Source organism: Heptranchias perlo, chromosome 8 (genome assembly GCF_035084215.1).
Source record: "Heptranchias perlo isolate sHepPer1 chromosome 8, sHepPer1.hap1, whole genome shotgun sequence".
NCBI lineage: Eukaryota > Metazoa > Chordata > Chondrichthyes > Hexanchiformes > Hexanchidae > Heptranchias > Heptranchias perlo.
The window spans coordinates 37,731,684-37,754,099 of record NC_090332.1 but is presented as its reverse complement, the minus strand read 5'-3'; the positions used below and the strand labels follow the sequence as shown (position 1 = coordinate 37,754,099).

The 22,416-nt window shown below is 42.9% G+C and overlaps 1 protein-coding gene across 10 annotated transcripts in view; it reads left to right on the top strand.

The window, feature by feature from the left end:
* Positions 1-22,416, top strand: part of nrxn1a (neurexin 1a) — a 1,536,646-nt gene that overhangs the window by 715,828 nt on the left and 798,402 nt on the right. For all 10 annotated transcript variants that reach the window (XM_067988977.1, XM_067988981.1, XM_067988978.1 and 7 more), the window contains one exon: positions 1,471-1,854. In XM_067988977.1, the coding sequence (XP_067845078.1) occupies positions 1,471-1,854 (384 nt within the window). The remainder of the gene's footprint in view (positions 1-1,470; positions 1,855-22,416) is intronic.

Below are 22,416 nucleotides of genomic sequence, written 5' to 3'. Positions count from 1 at the left end.
GTGGGTGTTCATGGAGAATCTCGTGAAAGGGACTTATTACACAAGACAGTCAAGAATGGCCAAGACGTGGCAATAGTGGTGACAATATAATATTTAATGTGAGTTGAACCAAAATCAAACATAAATAAAAATCATGACAAACCGTCGAACACCCTTGTGCATCCCCTTTGTGCTCACAAAACCTTTGCCTTATGCTTCCTACTACTCATACGTGATGCATCCCCTGCGGCTGCAGCAGAGGTAGTGGCAGGTTGGGTGAGGGTGACCGTGAAAGAGATGCATCAGAGGATGAGTATGAGATAGAGCCATGAGATTGTATGAGGATTGGGTTGAGTGATAGTGGTGGGATGAGTACTGAGGAGGTGAGTAAGTGCAGGTAAGTTGAGGATGAAGTTTGATTTGGTGTGAGGAGTGATGTGATAAAGTAGTGTTGGCAGTGCAGAAGGAGATGTGGGGTGGGGGCGGTGATGTGGAAGATGGAGTGTAGGAGAATGAGTAAGTGTGCTCACTTTGGCTGACCTAGTTAGGTCATTGAAGCGCTTCCTGCACTGCATCCAGGTGCGGGATATGTTGTTGGTGCTGCTGACCTCCTCTGCCAACTCGAGCCAGGCCTTCTTGGTGGCAGAGGCAGGCCACTTCCTCCTGTCCGCCGGGTAGAAGATCTCCCTCCTCCGCCTCACCCCATCCAGTAAGACCTGGAGTGAGGCATCGGTAAATCTGAGAGCAGCCTTTCCCCTGGGCTGCTCCATGCTGTAATTTTGGCTGTTTGCTGCAGGAGCAGCATTGGAGGACTGACCCTTTAAATAGGGCTCCTCCAGCTGACAGACTGTGATGCGGGTGCGCAGTCCGCCCACTGCGCAGGTTTCCAAACCCGGAAGCCAAGGTAAGTGGCTTCAATTTACTTGCGATTGCGTGGGGAACTCACCGATTTTACTGGGCGGGTTACCCACGTGCCCAGTCGACCCCCCGCTGCCAACCCACCTTCCTGGTAATATCGGGGCCATAAACTCTCAGTGGAAGCATCCTATTATAATCTTAGGTTAGTCCCATCCTGCTATTTTGCAGACACTCAGTAGTAGGTTATTAGCAGTATATCATGTTCTATCATATAAGATCTAAGAGTTATTCCATGTGCATGGTGTAATTTATCACTCAAGGAAGAAGACTACATACAAAGTGCATGTTATAAAAATCTTCTTTCAAGGCTTCTCCAGCATATTAATTCCCTCAGGCTATCATTACAGTTCCTATTCCTGAGAAGATTCTGGATGATGTTGTTTCAATTGGGTAAAGCAGCTGTGGGATATAGCACATAGCTGCATTACAGAAATGTGGACTGTATGAGTTAACCTTGATCTTGAACAAAAAATGGATCTCAGCTGGAATGAGTGGCCACTTATAATCAGTTCCTAAATGAGAAGCTATTAAAAGAAAACCTTAATTTCAAGAAATGTTTTCTTTTCTCTTCAGGTACTATATCTATAAACAGCAAGCGTTCACCATACATGGCACATGGGGAGAGTGAAATTCTGGATCTGGATGATGACTTGTATCTGGGTGGACTACCTGAGAACAAAGCAGCTCTTATTTTCCCAACGGAAGTATGGACAGCTCTTCTTAATTATGGATATGTAGGATGTATCAGAGACTTGTTTATTGATGGTCAAAGCAAAGACATACGGAAAATGGCCGAAACCCAAAATGTGGCTGGAGTGAAACCTTCATGTGCCAAGGAGCTTCCAAAGCAGTGCCTTAGTAATCCATGTCGAAACAATGGTATATGTAGGGAAGGCTGGAACAGATACATCTGTGACTGTTCTGGAACTGGATTTCTTGGCAGATCCTGTGAGAGAGGTAAGCAGGACTTTTGAACCACAATAACATAGGCGCGAGCTAATGTTTATTTTAGTAAAAACTTGATTCGACTATGCAGAAAATGAATGAGATTTCATTCTCCATAACATATTTTAGTTTATATGCATTTTGCCACAAGGCTTTTCATTTGCCTGTGTGAAATCTTACAAGAATTTTGATAGTCCAGAGTACACAAACACTGTACCTAGAGTTTCAGAGGGCTGCCTGACAGCAAATCTGTTGATGCTGTGTCAAGCTACTAATTGTACGTTTCACGGGAGGATTTGAGAAATTAACAACACCTGCCTTGGCCTGTGCAAATATGCCTCCTGCCAGCCAGTCACTGAGTAGTATTGGTGGCACTCATGGTGACAGCCTCATCTGTCCCTCCATCCTGTTTGAACGATGCTGTGTGGAAGCAAATAGCGATGTTGGGGAAAAACAGAAGAAAACCTGGAAGGAATGGACTAAAATTCTCAGAAGCTGTTGTGTTCCATTACATCTTTGCAGTTTTTTTTTAGATTTTAGGAGAATGTTACAGATCAAATGAAAGGCTGAATCCTTTTTCAGATATTCCAAGGTGCACTTTACTGTAGTAAACAATTTTACAACACCAAGTTATAGTCCAGCAATTTTATTTTAAATTCTTCTCAAGCTTCCTGCTCTTGGTTTTCATGTAGGCAGCGTAGTTCCGTTGCCTCGTCTGTTTGGCGGTATATCGTAGCTGGTCTGCTGTGTCCTGAGTACAGGTTGAGAGTATGGACTCTATCTTGGTTTCGAGGTTGTGGCGTCTGCTGTAGAGTTGGTGTATGAGATGGTTGCGGAGTGTGCGAGAGGTACGGCGGCAGTCTCTCAGCATAATCCAAGTTGTATGTGGACCTGAGTGGGTTCGTGATCTGGAGTCCTTTCGGGATCTAGTCTGCTTTCTTGCAGCTCTGCAAAAACTTGATGTCTGTGTCTAAATGCGCGATCTTCTTGGATATCCTTTCCACTTTACTGTAGGCAGGAAGTCTAGCCCAGTGGATAAGAAACAAATTGTAAAATAATATTCTTCACCCTAAATGCCATAAAGAAAAATGGCTGGAATCATGGTTCACTGAGGAAACAAGGTTATTATCATTAAGTAATTGATAATAATTAACTGTATGCCTAGTTCACAAATCTTTAAACATTAAAATCTCACACTAGTAACTTGCAAATTAAGTACATAAATAAATCATCCACTGCAGGCAGGCAGATAGATAGATAAATTTGTTTGCCTCACGTACCATTACATAAACAAATAAATCTCCCACTAGTGACTTGGTACTGAGGCAACCTCCAATTAGCTCAATCACTCCTGAAGATCAATTGGTGATAATTCTGTTGTTCTATCCTGATTATCCAAATCTTCTCCTCCAGCAGAAATCCTTCACTTCCAGTACCGAAAAGATAGCAATTATTACTGAATAAATAAATTCATTAATCTGCTGGTTTTCTTGTTGCCAAGAAGAAACTTGGGTCTCCATTGGTATTTGATGGGGTGCTTTGACGCCAACATGTTCATTTTGCATTTTTGCACCCTTGGACCCTTTAAATCAATTCCCCATTGAAAACATCAACATTGTTACAGCAAAGAATTCAAAGGAAAAAGTCAGCAGGAAGATAAAGGGGTAAAACAGACATGAAAGTGACATGAAAGTGTCATGTTTTGGGGATTTTACAGTATTTTAAAAACATAAGTAATAGGAACAGGAGTAGGCTATACAGCCCCTCGAGCCTGCTCCGCCATTCAATCAGATCGTGGCTCATCTTCTACCTCAACTCCACTTTCCCGCCAATCCCCATATCCCTTGATTCCCTTAGTGTCCAAAAATCTATCGATCTCAATCTTGAATATACTCAACAACTCAGCATCCACAGCCCTCTGGAGTAGAGAATTCCAAAGATTCACAAACCTCTGAGTGAAGAAATTTCTCCTCATCTCAGTCCTAAATGTCCAACCCCTTATCCTGAGAGTATGTCCCCTAGTTCTAGACTCTCCAGTCAGGGGAAACAGCTTCTCAGCATCTACCCTGTCAAGCCCTCTCAGAAACTTATATATTTCAATGAGATCACCTCTCATTCTTCTAAATGTCAGACGGTATAGGCCTATTCTACTCAATCTCTCCTCATAGGACAATTCTCTCATCCCAGGAATCAATCCAGTGAACCTTCATTGCATGCCCTCCATGACAAGTATATCCTTCCTTAGGTAAGGAGACCAAAATTGTACACAGTATTCCAAGCGTGGTCTCACCAAAGCCCTGTACAATTGCAGCAAGTCTTTCTTACTCTTGTACTCCAACCCCCTTGCAATAAAGGCCAACATACCATTTGCCTTCTTAACTGCTTGCTGTACCTGCATGTTAACTTTCTGTGCTTCATGTGCAAAGACACTCAAATCCCTCAGAACACCGACATTTAATAGTTTCTCACCATTTAAAAAATATTCTGCTTTTTTATTCTTCCTACCAAAGTAAATAACCTCATATTTCCCCACATTATGCTCCATTGACCACCTTCTTGCCCACTCACTTAACCTGTCTATATCCCTTTGCAGACTCTTTGGGCTCGATTTTACCACCCGCTATCGGGTGCGTTCTCGGCAGGGGGGCCCCGAAAATTGGGAAATCCAGGAGCGGGACCGGATCCCGCCTCGATCCCGCCCACTTCCGGGTTCCCCGCTGATGCGCTGGTGGGAATCCCGCAGGCAATTAAAGCTAGCGGGATGCCACTTGACAATATTTAGTTAGGTATTTCAGGTCATTAACTGACCTGATTAAGGGACTATGTGGGATTTTTGAATAACATGGGACTGTTTCCCACGCTGGGGGAAACACTCCCAGTTCGAATGGACGTGTGGCAGCTGCAAAGGTCCATTTGACAGGTGGTGGGGGGAGACCCTCACCCATTGCAGGAGGCCACTCTGTCACTTGGGACAAAGTTTGGCCTCCACCACCCTCCTCCTGACGGTCAAAGTCACCAACCTGCACACTTACCCCGGGGTCCGGAGACATGTACCTACCTTGCGGACCCCCTCAGATGTACATCTTCCGGATGGGGGCCGCCGTGGCTGCAGTCATGACCTCCTCGGAGGGCGAACAGCATCACCAGCCTCACCAGCCTCGCCATCCATGCCGTCCACCTCTGACACGTGGAGCTCCACAACAGAGTGCTGTGACACATCCACCTGTACAGCAGGAGGGAGGGCTACCGCAGAGAGAGATGCGTCGCAGAGGGCACTACCCTCGCCACAGGTTCCACAGACCGAGACTCAGCCTCCTGGACCTCTCTGAGCAGCAGTGCACACGGAGGCTCAGAGTCACTCGGCATGTAGCCGTGGACATCTGCAGCCTCTTTCATGCCGAGCTGCTCCTGGCTGGCCCGTGCACCATCTTCCTACCTGTCGCTGTCAAAGTCACCACTGTCCTCCTGAACTTCTCCTCCGCAGCCTTCCAGGGTGCAACCGGGGACATCGCCGATGTCTCTCAGTCGTCTGCGCAGAAGAGCCCTGCAAATACACCTACACCCACTCTGCAGTGACACAATGGGTGGCATCAGTGGTGGGTCCTCATAGTGATACCCAGGAGCGGGCATTATTGCACAAACCGGACAGGATTCGCGAAGACATGGCAGTAGTGGTGCCAATATAATGTGTGATGTGAGTTGTTCTGAAATTCATTATAAGTAACAACCATGACAAACCCTCAAACACCCTTGTGCATCCCCTTCATGCTCACGACACGTTTGCCTTACGCTGCCTACTGCACATATGTGATGCATGCCCTGTGGCTGCAGCACAGGTGGTGGCAGGTTGAGTGAGGCTGGCCGTGAGAGAGATGCACGAGAGGGTGAGTATGGGATAGAGCCATGAGATTGTATGAGGATTGGGTTGCGTGGTAGTGGCGGGGTGAGTACTGGCGAGGTGAGTAGGTGCAGGTAAGATGAGGATGGGGTTTGAGTGGGTATGAGGGGTGATGTGAGAGAGTAGTGTTGGCAGTGCCGAAGGAGATGTGGGGTGGGGGCAGTGATGTGGCAGACGGAGTGTAGGGGAAGGACTACGTGTACTCACTGTGGCTGACCTACTGAGGTCATTGGACCGCCTCCTGCACTGTATGCAGGTGGGCGATATGTTGGTGGTGCAGGTGACCTCCTCTGCCACCTCGAGCCAGGCCTTCCTGGTGCCAGTGGCAGGCCGCTTCCTCCGCCCACCAGGGGGATGATCTCAGTCCTCCCCCTCCTCCTCACCCCATGTATTGATACCTGGGGTGAGGCATCATTAAACTGGGAGCAGCCTTCCCCCTGGGCTGCTCCATGCAGTCATCTTTGCTATTGGTTGCAGCATCTGTCAGTGGAGGACTGCCCCTTTAAATAGAGTGCCTCCAGCTGACAGATCGTACTGCGCATGTGCAGCCCGCCCGACACGCAGATCAGCAGCGGGGAACCCGGAGGAGCAGGTAAGTGGATCCAATTAGTGGTTTGCCTGCTACGATCGCGCGGGAAATCCACTACTTTCACTGGGCGCGTTACCCACCCGCCCGCTAGCCCATCCGCCGAGAACCCGCAGCCCTGCTAAAATCGGGCCCTTTGTGTCCTCCTCACAGCTTGCTTTTCCACCTTGCTTTGTATCAGAAGCAAACTTGGATACATTACACCCGGTCCTTTCATCTAAATCATTAATATAGATTGTAAATAGCTGAGGCCCAAGCACTGATCCTTGCGGTACCCCACTAGTTACAGTCTGCCAACCTGAAAATGACCCATTTATTCCTATTCTGTTTTCTGTCCTTTAACCAATCCTCTGCCCGTGCTAATATATTACACCCAACCCCATGAGCCCTTATCTTGTGTAACAGCCTTTTGTGTGGCACCTTATCAAATGCCTTTTGAAAATCCAAATGTACTACATCCCCTTTATCTACCCTGCTAGTTACATCTTCAAAAAACTCTCATAGATTTGTCAAACATGATTTCCCTTTCATAAAACCATGTTGACTCTGCCTAATCATATTATGATTTTTTAAGTGCTCTGTCACCACATCCTTAATAATAGATTCCAACATTTTCCGGAAAACTGATGTCAGGCTAACTGGCCTGTAGTTCCCTGTTTTCTCTCTCCCTCCTTTCTTGTATAGTGGAGTTACATTTGCTACCTTCCAGTCCACTGGGACCATTCCAGAATCTAGGGAATTTTGGAAGTTCACAACCAATGTACCCACTATCTCTGCAGCTACCTCTTATAGAACCCGAGGATGTAGGCCATCAGGTCCAGGGAATTTGTCGGCTTTTAGTCCCATTAATTTCTCCAGTACTTTTTTCTTTACTATTATTAATTACTTTAAGTTCCTCACTCTCATTAGAGCCTTGGTTCCCCATTATATCTGGTATATTTTTTGTGTCTTCTACTGTGAAGATAGATACAAAATATTTGTTTATCGTCTCTGCCATTTCCTTATTCCACATTATAATTTCTCCTGTCTTCGCCTCGAAGAGACCCACGTTTTCTCTTGCTACTCTCTTCCTTTTTACATACTTGTAGAAGCTCTCACAATTTGTTTTTATATTTCTTGCTAGTTTACTCTCATTCTATTTTCTTCCTCTTTATCAATTTTTTGGACATCCTTTGCTGGTTTCTAAAACTTATTCAACCCTCAGGCTTACTACTCTTCTTGGCACCATTATAAGCCTCTTCTTTTAAATGTTATACTATCCTTAACTTCTTCAGTTAGCCATGGATGGATCACTTTTCCCGTGGAGTTTTTATTCCTCAATGGAATGTATATTTGTTGAGAATTATGAAATATTTCTTTAAATGTTCGCCATTGCGTATCTACCATCATATCTTTTAATTTAACTTCCCAATCAACCCTAGCCAACTCACTCCTCATACCTATGTAATTGGCTTTGTTTAAGTTTAAGACTCTAGTTTCGGACTTAAGTACGTCACTCTCAAACTCAATGTGAAATTCTACCATATTATGATCACTCTACCCCAGAGGATCTCTTACTATGAGATTACTAATTGACCCTGTCTCATTACACAAGACCAGATCTAAAATAGCCTGTTACCTAGTTGGTTCCACGACATAGTGTTCTAGGAAACCGTCTTGAATGCATTCCATGAACTCGTCCTTCAAACTACTTTAGCAAATTTGATTTGCCCAGCCTATATGAAGATTAAAGTCTCCCACAATTATTGCATTACCTTTGTTACAAGCTCCTCTTATTTCTTGATTAATACTCTGGCCAGTGGTATAACTACAGTTAGGGGGCCTATTAACTACTCTCACCAATGTTTTCTGCCCCTTGTTATTTCTTATCTCTACCCATTCCTGATCTTCCAAGCTAAGATCCTTTCTTACTACTGTCTTTATGTCATCCTTTATTATCAGGGCTACCCACACCCCCTCCTTTTCCATTTTGTCTGTCTTTTTGAAAAGTCAAGTACCCTGGAATATTTAGTTCCCAACCTTGCTCACCTTGCAACCACGACTCAGTAATGACTATTAGATCAAACCAATTTATTTCTATTTGTGCCATGAATTTGTCTGTCTTGTTACGAATGCTTCGTACATTCAGATAAAGTGCCTTTAATTTTAACTTTTTTCTATTTTTCCTTGATTTAACCTTATTCACTGATGCACTATTACCGTTAAACTCTCTCTTCCTTCCTGACACCCTCTGCTTATCTTTACTCAAGTCGCTACACTGCTCCATGGCCTTGACTTTTCTCTTTAGATTTCTAAATTTACCCTTACCTGAACCCTTGCCCCCTTCCCTCCCCCCTTTTTAGTTTAAAACCCTATCTACCACCCTAGTTATTCAATTTGCCAGGACACTGGTCCCAGCCTAGTTTAAGTGGAGCCCGTCCCAACGGAACAGCTCCCTCTTTACCCAGTACTGGTGCCAGTGTCCCATGAATTGAAACCCCTGTCTCCCACACCACTCTTTCAGCCACACATTTAACTCTCTGAGTTTGACCCTACACCAACTTGTGCATGGCTCAGGTAGTAATCCAGAGATTATTATCTTTGAGATTCTGCTTATTAATTTGGACCCTATCTCCTCAAACTCACTCAGCAGAACCTCATTCCTAGTTCTACCTATGTCATTGGTTCCTACATGGACCACGACAACTGGATCCTCTCCCTCATGCTTCAATTTCTTCTCCAGCCTGAGGAGATGTTCTTAACCCTGGCACTGGGCAGGCAACACAGCCTTCAGGACTCCCGTTCATGGCTGCAGAGAACAGTATCTATCCCTGTGACGATACTATCTCCTATCGCTACCACATTCCTTTGTATCTGCCCACCCCCCACTTGAATGGCCTCCTGTACCATGGTGCCGTGGTCTAATTGCCCATCCTCCTTGCAGTCTTTTTTCCCATCCACACAAATAGCAAGTACCTCATACCTGTTGGACAAAGTCAAAAGCTGAGGCTCCTCCATCACTGCATCTTGGGTCCCATACCTGCCTGACTCGTAGCCACATCCTCCTGTCTCTGACCACTGACCAAATCTAAACTACTACCTAACCTCAGGGGTGTGACTGCCTCCTGGATCAAAGTGTCCTGATAACTTTCCCCCTCCCTGATGCATCTTACTGCAATGTCTGAACTCAAACTTCAGCTCAAAAACTCTGAGCCGAAGTTCCTCGAGTTGCAGACACTTTCTGCAGATGTGGTTGCTCGGGATCTCGCAAGTCTCCACCAACTCCCACATGCTGCAGTTACAACATACCACCTGCCCTGCCATCTCTATCTAACCTTGTTTTATATATTTAATTAGTTAAAGTTTTTTTCACTCGATATTTTTAGTTTTATTAACTAATTCATTTATCTAGTTTCAGTTATTAATTTAGTAAAGTAATAGCAAGTTATATTTTCTCAGCTCTTAGTTTAAACCACTGCCCTAGCTTAGAGAGCAAAAAAAAGGTAATACTCACCTACCTGTTGTCCTGTGACGTCACTCCTTGATCGTTTTTTTGTTTTTGATTTCACCTGGTACTGCCGCCACCACACCTCTCGCTGCCCCTTTTATCGTGAGTGGTCCCTGGGCCTCCTGCTCAGGTCCGCTCTCTCACACTACTTCTGCTGTCGTCCTCACTGCCCCTTTTATAGGGAGCGGTTCCTGGGCCTCCCGCTCAGGTCCGCTCTCTCGCACTACTCTTTTCTCGGATTCGATATCACTGGCCACTCCAATAAGTGGACTTTGTATCTCTTAGGTTTTGGAGTGTGTCTTTACCTGCCCAATATCTCAGTAAACAATACTGAGACCCAGGGCTTGCAAAAGAGAACACTTACTGTGTACACCAGTTACTGGAATGTATCATTTATCACCACATAATTCTTCTGTTTTTGAAAGGTAGACTGAATATACAATCTATCAGACTGAGACTGAGACTCTAAACCATAGTTTATTTACATAAAACAGGTAAATGAACAGTATGTAGTATTAAAACAGTCAATCATATCTTCACTATATTCCTCAATTCCTAAAATAATAAATACATCTCTCACTTTCTAAACCTGGACTTTAAAGCAGATAAACACTTCTTATGCTGTGAAGACTGTCATTGTCTCAAACTGTTTACTGCTGGTCAGGACAATCTTAAAAACAGAACTTTGCTGCTGAATGTGAAGCTAAACATTGACTCTTGAACTGAGCACATGAAGTCCAGCTATTATCCTGCTTTAACCCCACTCTCCTCCTCATGCTGCTTACAGTAATAAGAAATACAAGTTAAAATTCAAAATAGACAAAAATCCATTTTTGCCATCGTTTGGATGGCGAATTTCAGTGTTTGCACACAGTAACACTTCATAATAAGGCCTCTGATATGCTGCGATCTACCATATAATGTTTTCAACAGCAATATAAAGAGGACCTACTATGCTAAATGGATACATCTGGAACAATCTATAAACTAATTTATGAACCTAAAATATTGCAGATATTTGTAATTCTGACCAATACAGATGTTTAATGGCACTTTTGCTTATTCATAAGGTTGACATTAATACCTGGAGTTTCACAGTAAAGATGTTTGGACTATTAAGAATTCAGAACTTTCTGTCTGGATTTCTTAAACTGCAGAGATCAAAATCCAAATGAGATTCAGATTCAATGGTCTTTATCCAGCTTCAGAGTGCATAAAAGGCTTTGTTGTAGTTTTGTTTGCACTGGGAGAGTAAGTATGTAGAGGAAGGCGGACTCTTACTAAAAATAGTTCAGGAATAGTGCTATATATAGTTGCATAAGTTTGCTTACTTCAACGTAAATCTGGAATCAATTCTTTAACAGGGTGAAAATCTTAATTGTGCACTGAGTGGGACTGTCCTCGTCTGGTTCCACAATTAGCTATCCAGTCGTAGCCAGAGAATGGTTTCTCTTTTTGCACCCGCACCGTTACCTCGAGTTCCCCAAGGATCTATCCTTGCCCCCTCTCCTATTTCTCATCTACATGCTGCCTCTCGGCGACATCATCCAAGGACACGACATCAGATTCCACATGTGCGCCGACAATATCCAGGTCTACCTCACCACCAGCTCTTTTGATCCTTCCACATTCTCTGTGTTGTCAGACTGCTTGTCCAACATCCAGTCCTGGATGAAACAAGATTTCCTCCAATTACACATTGGGAAGACGGAAGCCATTGCCTTCGGCCCCCGCCACAAACTCTGTTCCCTGGCCATCAATTCCAACCCCATCACTGGCCACTGTCTCAGGCTGAACCAGACTGTTCACAGCCTCAGCATCGTATTTTTCTCTGAGCTGAGCTTCCGACCACATATTATTTCCATCACAAAGACCTCCTACTTCCACCTCCATAATATCACCCGCCTCCACCCCTGCTTCAGCCCATCTGCTGCTGAAACCCTCACCCATGCTTTTGTTCCCTCCAGACTTGACTAGTCTAATGCTATCCAGGAGGGCCTCCCATCTTCCATCTTCCAGCCTCCATAAACTTGAGCTCATCCAAAACTCTGCTGCCCGTATCCTAACTCGCACCAAGTCCCGTTCACCCATCAGCCCTGTGCTCACTGACCTACATTGGCTCCCGGTCCAGCAACGCTTTTAAATTCTCATCCTTGTTTTCAAATCACTCCATGAACTCGCCCGTCCCCATCTCTGTAACCTCCTCCAGCCCTCTGAGAACTCTGTGTTCCTCCAATTCTGGCCTCTTGTGCATCCCCTGCTTCCTTCGCCCCACCATTGGCTGCTGTGCCTTCAGTTGTTTAGGCGCTAAGCTCTGAGATTCCCTCCCTAAACCTTTGCCTTCTCCACCTCTCTCTACTCCTTTAAGACACTCCTTAAAACTTATCTCTTTGACCAAGCTTTTGGTCACCTGTCCTAATGTCTCCTTCTTTGGCTCTATGTCAGTTTTTGTCTAATTACATTCCTGCAAAGCACCTTGGGATGTTTTCTACATTAAAGGCGCTATTTATATGCACGTTGTTATTGTTGTAAAGTAATTGCACCCAGAACATACAGTTCAGATTTGGTGCAAAGAAAAAATGTAGCTATCCTTAATTTTTATTTGAGTTTAAATTTGGTCTCAATGCTGTGGAAACTATGAAATCCATTGTAGTTTACCACCTGGGATTAGCAGTCCAATTAATCCAGAGAATAGATTCAGACTTGGATCCTCCAGATTTGTATTAGCTGAAGCTGAAAAAAACAGATAAATAATATCTCATGAAAATGAAAGCCTTCATAGACTGGTAAGGAAACTAAGGACTAACATGAATCATTCTGCCTCATAGGACCAGAAATAAATGGCTTAAACAAATTTAGACCTATGAGATAGGCATGGAAATAGATGCCCAAGATGGGCATGAAGCCAAAGCCCAACACAGAAATCAAACAGCTCAGATGCATAACCCACGAGGGTGAAATTTCTCTTAAAAAATAAATTGGGAATCTATTTTTCTCCATGATTGGTGACACTGTAATGAAATCACAATGTCAGAAATTATCTGCATGTTCTTGCGATTTCATTAGCAGGTTGTTAGTTATGGAGAGAAACAAGCTTTCCCCCATTATATAATGAAAAAGAATTTGGGGCCCTGACATCACTACTAAAATCAGATAAACACTAAAACAAAACTGAAAATACTAAATATTCTACATACTGGTAACTCCCACTAACATCACGTGCTTGATTTTCAAATGAAACTCTGGGCGCATTGGGGTTGGTTGGGGGGTGGTCGGGGCAGCGAAAATTGGTAAAATCCGGAGCAGGTAAGGAACCCGGCTCCAACCCGCCGACAATGGCAATTAAAGCTGGCGGGACAATATTTAAAGAAGCAAATGTACCTCATTGAGGTACGTAAGGTGCTTTATTTGTTACATAGTAGGTAGTTAAAACGATTTTCAACTCACCTGGGCGGCTTTCCCACGGCTTCTGATTCACGCCTGGTCAAGCGTGAAGGACTGGATCAGGCAAAAATAAACTAAATAAATTAAATAAAAACATTTCACAAAGTTAAAAAAATAAATAAACCTACTTTTTAAACGATCTCACCTGCACCCCCCTGCTCCAATGTCCGATGTTTCACCCCACTGATGTTACACACCCCGATGTCTCCCTGTCCGTGACTCTTCTCTGCTTTCTCACCCCCCGATGTCTCCCTCTCCCGATGTCTCACCCTAAAGATGTCTGATGTCACCCCTATCTTTGTATCCCTCCGATCTTTGTCCCCCCCTCCGATCTTTGTCCCCCCCTCCGATCTTTGTCCCCCCCCTCCGATCTTTGTCCCTCCCCTCCAATCATTGTCCTCCCCCTCCGATCTTTATCCTCGCCCCCCCCCCCCGATCTTTGTGTCCACCCCCCACTCTCTGTTCCAGCGCCAGATGGTGTCTCTCTCTCTCTCTTTGTCGCCCTCACCCTCGGCATTGCCGCTCCTGTTGGCAGCCAGCCTGATATGAAACTCTGAAACAAGTTTAATGAGCATCAATTACCTCGCGATCGCGTGGGGAAAGGTAAGATTTTATTATCCAGGTTTGCTGCACGCCCATTGACCCCCCCCACCGCCCGGCTGCCATCCCGCCACCATTTGGAAATCAAGCCCCAGAAGTCCACAAAACCTGTGGGGCTTAGATTATTCGACCCATCCAACATTCTCCACCATGCTATACTATACTATGTTGTACCATACTGTAGTAACTATACTAACAAAACAGCTGTACACAGAACAGATGCGAGCTTGTATGGATCTTTGTCTGGGGTGGTAGCGACTCCTGGAAAAAATGACTAGCACAAACTTTAAAACAACTACCCATGTGTTGTTTAAACGTGGATTCACTGCTGAAACTACCCCACAATATAAACTGCAAAATCATATGTGGCCGTTTCCACAGCACCACCAGCAAGCATTGCAGTTCCATTTCCTGAAGTGCAGTATAAGTACAATCTTTGCAATTATACAATGTCATTTGCAGACTAGGTTTCAGGACAGAAATTCATTTTTGCAATGTGATAATTGGTGTTTATATTTAAATGTTTAATGTGTAAGAATGTTCCATTGATTTATGGACTACAAGCAGTTATTTTGGGGTTTATTAAAAATGGATTTTTATAGCAATTTATCAAAATTATGCCTTTTAAAAATATCCTGTTGTTCATACATTTTTATCATTTTGTTATTTGTCTACAATATACACTGGACATAGAATTCCCCAGTAATCATCTATATATAATTTCCCAAAAACCTTCAGTAATTACTTTATAATTATTAATCCTCTTGTAGGATCAAGGGCACAGAGAGATTGCACAGTCGGTCTGAACATTAATAGTCTCTGCCAATGCTGAAATAGACTGAAATATAACAAAGGCGATTTCCAAATTGTAATATAATCTTTGGGTTCAGATGACTGTTGCAAACCATTCTAGCTTCATTCCTCCTGTTTGTGTTCCCCTATGAACCTCTATCATATGATTGGATTACTGTTTGAAATCACTTGCAGATATCCATTATTCAGTCACAAGACATACATTTGAGATCCAGAGCTACCGATTCCATTTTCTGATTCCCATTTACAAACTGAGATACTGTTTTCTAGCATTTTTTTCCCCTCTGGAGACGCAATCAAAGGAGACACTTTTAAAAAAGAAACAAAATAGGTCACAATTTCAACGAGAAAACAGCTGCAGGCAGAATTACGCATATTTTTTAAATAACCACGATGTGGCTTCTTGCCAGTTGTTTTGATGCATCCAGATTGTTCGTTCTATCATGGACAGAACAAATCTGGCACTCGTCAAAAGCAAGCTGTCAAAAGAAATACAAAAGCATTCAGTTAAATGTGCATGCTATACCACCCTGTGGCAAATTGTAGGTATTGCAGATGGCACACCCCAGCACTCATGGCATTTGAGTAAACCTTCAGTATGCCAGATATCCCATTGTCATTTAATTTTGAAGAGCCAAAAATAGTATACCCCAATAATAAGATTTATAAATAGATTTTTTTTGTCTGATCAAGCCTGTCATAATCAGAATAGAACAGTATTATCATACATTTAAAAACAAACATTTTAGGAAATGTATGTGGAACACAAAATGGAGGCTTACACAGTGCAATTAGATACTGCTATTATGATCCCTGTCATCCTCATATATTGCAGTGCTGTATTTCACAGTGTTGAATCATATCATCTAGTGCTTCATCCCTTACTCTTTTTAAGATATATATAGCTTTTGTTGTTGACGGTATCTAGTTCAATTTTTTTTCACAGAGATTGATTTTCTTTCATTAAACAGTATGAGAATTCATTGTTAAAATAACTGCAAGATGCACTTTTGTCCTTTAAAAGAAAATTGTGTATGGGATTGGGTGGTGTAGTCAGCCACACACTATTCTTTCACCTCAAGGACCAAGGTTTCATTCAGGTTTTATCAAAGGGATGACTGTCTCCCATCTCCAGTTGCTGCTACTTAAAAAACAAGGATAGTAGAAATCAAAGATCAAAAGTTCTAATAGTGGAGAGGTTAAAATGAGGTTGCCTAATTATTGAACAGTTATTTTGATTATAGTTTAAAAGTTGTTTCATTCTGTACCCATTCTGACTAAAATAAATTAGGGAGGTCTCAACTCAGTTCCCAATGAGCATTAAAACTGATTGGCACTATATTGACATACTCACACAGAGAAGATGATTGCTGCAAAAAATCATGCCACACTGTTGCAGTGATTGTGGGCTGCAAAAAATCATGCCACACTGTTGCAGTGATTGTGGTTAAGGCGTAATACACAGTTGAGGCAGCATTGAGGGACTTCAGCTTGCAATTAGCCAATGCTATACTTAAACTGGGAGTTCTTGAATGTGATACAGAGTGTAAAAAGTGGAAAAGATCTTGTGTTCCCAACCACTGACAGGCTTCATCTTGATGAGCATAAAGTCAACTCGAAACAAACCTTGGGCTGCATTGTTTAAACCTATGTCTTTCAATTTAGCAAGTTGGTTTCCAGGCAACAACACAGACTGCTACTGAGAAATTTTGATCAAAAAATGTGGATCTGGGAGAGACACAGATGTGAAGCATTCACCAGCATTTATTATCCCCAAAATGTATTAACAGCGCCAGTTATGAGTACTTTTAATTGGGAGTATTGTCTCCAGACAAGTGAAAATGTTGAATATTCATGAGATTTATTTTTGCAATTTACTTCCTGCCTGCTAAAATAAAGCAGACAGGATGAAATACTTGCTACAAGGTAATAATGTGGCACTCACCTGCACCAGTTTTCATTGTCAGAGCACTGGTGTTACTGGTACTATTTTTTCCACAGTGATCCAAATGCTGTCCAGTGCTAGATGAAGCCATATTGTGCTCACACAGAGCAAGTTTTGAAAACCAAGGATCAAATGGTCTCGTAGTCAAGAGACCAAACTGGCATAAGTAATATACTACATTTTTGATCATGACTTAAAGTTTAAATTGTATTCTGTACCCAGGAGCCCTAACTTTATTTTTAGTAGGATTATTAATCTTGTGTAATATTATTGAATCATATACCGAGAAAGTATAAATTATGACCAGAAAAGTTGTACAGTATACTTAATGCCTTTCTTGTACATCTTTGATGAAGCCAGGAAGATATTAATAATAACACTTCTCTGCACTCTTGTAGTTTCATTGGGAATTGTCTGATTTATGTTTAAATAGATATTGTTTTACAGTTTCTAATTTAGAGTTACAGAATAAGATTTGAGGCATTATTGATTTTAGTAAATTCTTGTAATTAAAGAAAGTTTGTTATTTCAAAAAAAACTTTTAATTTTTTATATACAGTTATTGGTCTGATATTTGTACAAATGGAATTAACTGCAGAATATCAGAACAGTCAAATTGTAAATGGGTCATGGAGGATGGGGAAGTGCTTTAGAGGTAAGACTGGCAAACTTATGAAATGCTCTTAAATGAGCAGATGCCAATGTTTAGGAGGATTGCTTGCCATCCCTCCATGTTAAGGATGTGTCTTGTGGAGTTCTTGGGCTACCTTGGGAATTCTACCACTTATGCCCCCATTAGGCCCGATAGAACTTCCGCCAGTTGAGAGTGGCATAATATCCGTTGACGGTCTTACTAAGCCCCCAAAATTTGTCATGCAAAGGTAATTAACCTCCTCTTGCTAAACATGGGCATCTGCTCACTTAAGAGCATTTCATAAGATTGCCATTCTTACCTCTAAAACACTTCCCCATCCTCCATTCTGTCCTGGGAATGGCATGGCACTGCTCTGATATTCTGGTCTGCAGTCAGAGTCTTAAAGGCACGTTCTGTTCAAGCATATAAACTACTCCATCACCACGATTTGGGCTGGGGTCTGATTCCAGATTCATGAGTGTAATGCTGCACCTGTGCTTCAATTTTGGGGCCAACGTTACTCAATAAAATGACATACAAGAGCAAAATCATTCTTTAATTGCAAAGTACTCACATTATTCCCTTTGGACAGCTGATGATAGCTGTTCTGTTGCATCCACAATAGCGCAGCATTTGTTCTCTTCAAAAAAAGGATAACTGAATGAGAACTTTGACTAGCTGCCATTTTTTTTAATACTTATTGCTTAGAACATTGATATTCCAGTGGACCATTTATTCATTGTGAGCAGCAACTGCTGCAGAAATAAATAGATAATTGCCAATGATCATAAATTTTTGCCGATCCCAATTTTCACATTATACCTAAATCCCAAATTCACCCTGCTAATTTAAATTTTAAATATTTCCATTTTTATTTTTAAGCTGTTAAAAAAAATGTCTCCATAACTCACTAACACTGTCTGACTACATTGCTGAGCTTGTTGTTCCCTGTCTCCCGCATCTCCTGTCATCCTGCTTGGTCTTCTGCAACACCATGGAATCCTATCTGGTCCCTCTTCCTCCATATCTGACCATGCCCAGGTCAGATATTCAACTCCACATTAATAATCCTGTCTTCCCCCTCTCCTTTCAAGCCTCACTTTCCCTTACTACCTCGGGTTCCACCTATTTGCTTTTTTTTTTGAGCAGGCTCTCATAGACATCTTTTCTTTTTGATGTAAACAGGAAGAAACTATCCAGGTTTCTGTTTTTTTTCCTGCAGTTTTTGGCAGATGTTTAAAATCTAATATTGTGGGTTCCATTAAAAAAATCTGGACTCGATTTCGAACGGTTCCTATGGTTGCTAAATTACAAGGCCTCAAAATTAATTTTAAGTGCCACCAGCATGGAGAGCAGTAGCCAGTCCCAGGAGTTAATGGGGGTATATCTAACTCTGCAGCATCTAAACAAGGAGTTGGAACACAGGCAGCCAAATGATAGACAAGAAATAAATGTACCTCCTATATCTTCTTTACAAATTGAATGTTTTTTTTCATGTCATACAACTGCTCTCCCGCCCTCCACCAATGCCTTCCTGTGTCTGGTTGTGAAACTGATAAAATGATCCTAGCAGGTCCATCCATAACTCAACTTGCCTGGCCATCTTTCCACCCCACATTAGTGATTCTATGTGGACTGCTCCCTCTCTGATCAGATTGCGGATCATCAGCTTTGGAGCATTTGTGATTGAGAAGGATACTGATCTGTGCTCTTACACTACAATGAAAGCTTATCATTTAGAATTGTTGTTAAAAAGTGTACAAAGGGAAAGAAATAGTTTTACTGAATATAATTCTTCCAAGAAATGTTCCAACATGTATTTCACCTTCTTGTGTTAATGCAGCAAAAACATTTTTCCTCATGCATTGTTCTAGGTGCTTGAATATATTTGTACGAAAAGTGCACGAGTGCTCTATGGCAGGATTTTGTTATGACCAGAAAAAAGCAGATGGGAAAACAGATGTCGCAGCATTGGATCCCTTATCCTCTATTTTTCACTGTTAAACATAGTATGTCACTGCCTACAGGAGGTTTTGTTGCAGGTGTTGTTAACAGGAGTATTTTTGTAAATGTGCTGATTCGTTACAATGATATATAAAATATCAATCAATCTCCCATGGCTTTGCACACAGGGAGTCGAGACCAAAAGTACTCTTCAGGTGAAGCTGAGTTAGAGGCCAGGGGGGATAATTGGACCAGGGTGTGCAGGCTGAATCAATCACCATTTTAATACTTGTTGATGTCTGCCCTAAATTTGACCCTCATAACTCCAAACCCGTGCCTTCTTTTCCTGCGCCCAGGTGTAATCTGAAAGTAATGTTTAAATTTACTTTCTCTATCCAGTTAAGTATTTTGTATATCTCTATGCAGCATTCAGCAGACCAAAGTCATGGTGAACTGTGTTGTCTTGTATGTGAAAGCGGCTGTGTTCTACTGGCATCTGTGAGTAATGCTGCGGGTTCGCGAGCCACTTATTCAAGCCAGGACTCAAATATCCCAGTAACCAGCCTTACAGTTAATCATAATATTCAAATGTCACAGCCAGACACAACTGGCTGAGGATGAAGAAATCACTGATTTTGGATATTGTGCAGTTACATCTAAGATCATTCATTGTACATGTTTGAACCTTTGTATGTGAACTTATCTGAAGACTTTCTCCCTGTTATGAGCAGAAGATTGCCTGTATGTGTTTTGTAAGATCAATCTCTTCCATTCTATTGCCCAGTAAGATCACTTGCTCACAAATGGTAATTAACAGGCAATACTGAATCTGGTTCTCACATGTGAAAGCCCCTCTGTTTCAATCCAAGAGTATATCATTAACTTTGGACCTGAAGACAACATCATTATGTTATATATTCAATATTGAACATCTGAATGCTGAGGCTTGTAGAAGGGACTCATCAGCATTTAAAAGATGTTTTGGCCACATAGAATGGAGATCCATCTTAAAATATTCCCCAGTGAAGAAAAGCTCAGGCAGCTTTCTTTAATGACATGTCAGACTATCAGGAGCACAGTACACCATACAAAGAGTGAAAAAATACACTTTCTGATAGATGGTATCGAAAAACATCCTGAATCTTCTGAAAGTAGTTTGATGGAATTGAAACAGATGAGCTTTTACAGTGTTATTTCAGTATTATTTGGGCAGCATCTGTGGAGAGAGAAATCAGAGTTAACGTTTCAGGTTGACGACCTTCCATCAGAACTGGAAGAAGTGAAGATTTAACAGTTTTTAAGCACGTGTAGAGCCAGGGAAAGTGGGGGAGTGGGGGGGGGGGGTGGGAGGGGGGGTGAAGAAAAGAACAAAAGGGAAGGTCTGTGATAGAGTAGAGGGCAGAAGTAATTAAATGACAAAAGGGATGATGGTGCAAGGCAAAGAGGGGGTAATGAGACAAGTAAAGAAATAAAAGATGGGTGTAGAGGAGCTGTAAATGGCAACAGCAGAACCAGCATCTGCTGTCCGAAAAAATGGGAGCAGTGGTTATGATCCAAAGTTATTGAAATCAGTGTTGAGTCCAGAAGATTGTAAAGTGCCTAATTGAAAGATGAGGTGCTGTTCCTCAAGCTACCGCTGAGCTTCATTGGCACTGTGTAGGAAGCAGAGGACAGAGAGGTCAGAGTGGGATTAGGACAGAGAATTAAAATGGCAAGCAACCGAAATCTCAGGGTCATACTTGCAGACTGAATGGAGTTGTTCAGCAAAGTGATAACCCAATCTACTTTTCGTGTCCCCATTGTGGAAGAGACCACATTGTGAGCAGCGAATACGGTATACTAAATTGGAAGAAATACAAGTAAATTGTTGTTTCACCTGGAAGGTGTTTTTAGGGTGGACTGTGGGAAGGAAGGAGGTGCAAGGGCAGGTGTTGCATCTCCTGCATGCATGGGAAAGTGCCAGGGGAAGGGGAGAAGGTGATGGAAAAGTGGACCAGGATGTCACAGAGGGAATGGTCTCTTCAGAATGCTGCGAGGGGAGGTAAAGATGATGTTCAGTCCCTCTACACCTCCATCCCCCACCAGGACAGCTCCTCTTCTTCTTTGAAGGTCGGCCCAACCAGTCCCGATCCACCACTGCCACCCTCCTCCACCTGGCTGAACATCTCACCTTGATCAACTTTTCCTTTAACTCTACTCACTTCCTCCAAATAAAAGGTATCGCTATTGGAATCCATATGGGCCCTAGCTATGACTGCCTTTTTGTGGGATATGTGGAACATTCTTTGTTCCAGTCCTACTCAGGTCCTCTCCCTGACCTCTTTTTCCGGTACATTGATGACTGCCTCGGTGCCGCTTCCTGCTCTCACTCTGAACTGGAAAATTTTATCAACTTTGCTTCCAACTTCCACCCCTCACTTACCTTCACGTGGTCCATCTCAGATTCTTCCCTTCTCTTCCTTGACTTCTTTATCTCTGTTACTGGGAATAGGCTGTCCACCAATGTCGAACACAAACCCACCAACTCCCACAGCTACCTTGATTATACATCCTCCCATCCCACCTCCTGTAAGGACTCTATTCCATTCTCCCAGTTTCTCTAACTCCGTTGCATCAGTTCCAACGATGCCACCTTCCACACCAGAGCTTCCGAAATGTCTTCCTTTTTCCACAGCCAAGGATTCCCCTCCACTGTGGTTGTCAGGGCCCTACACCATGTCCATCCCATTTCCTGCACATCCGCCGTCACCCCTTCTCCTTCCTCCCAGAGCCATGATAGGGTGCCCCTTGTCCTTACCTTCCACCCCACTAGCCCACGCAATAAATGGATCAACCTCCGCTATTTCCATCACCTCCAGCGTGATGCCACCACCAAATACATCTTCCCCTCCCCTCCACTTTCAGCATTCCAAAGGGACTGTTCCCTCCGTGACACCCTGGTCTACTTTTCCATCAACTCCCAACACCTACTCCCCTTCACCCGGCACCTTCCCATGTAACAACAGCAACAACTTGTATTTATATAGTGCCTTTAATGTAGTAAAACGTCCCAAGGCACTTCACAGGAGCGATTTTCAAACAAAATTTGACATCGAGCCACAAAAAGAGATTTTAGGACAGGGGTGATGGGTGAACAGGACTTGGTGTGAGATAGGTTAAGGGCTGCAGAGTTTGGATGAGCTCAAGTTTATGGAGGTTGGAAGATGGGAGGCCGGCCAGGATA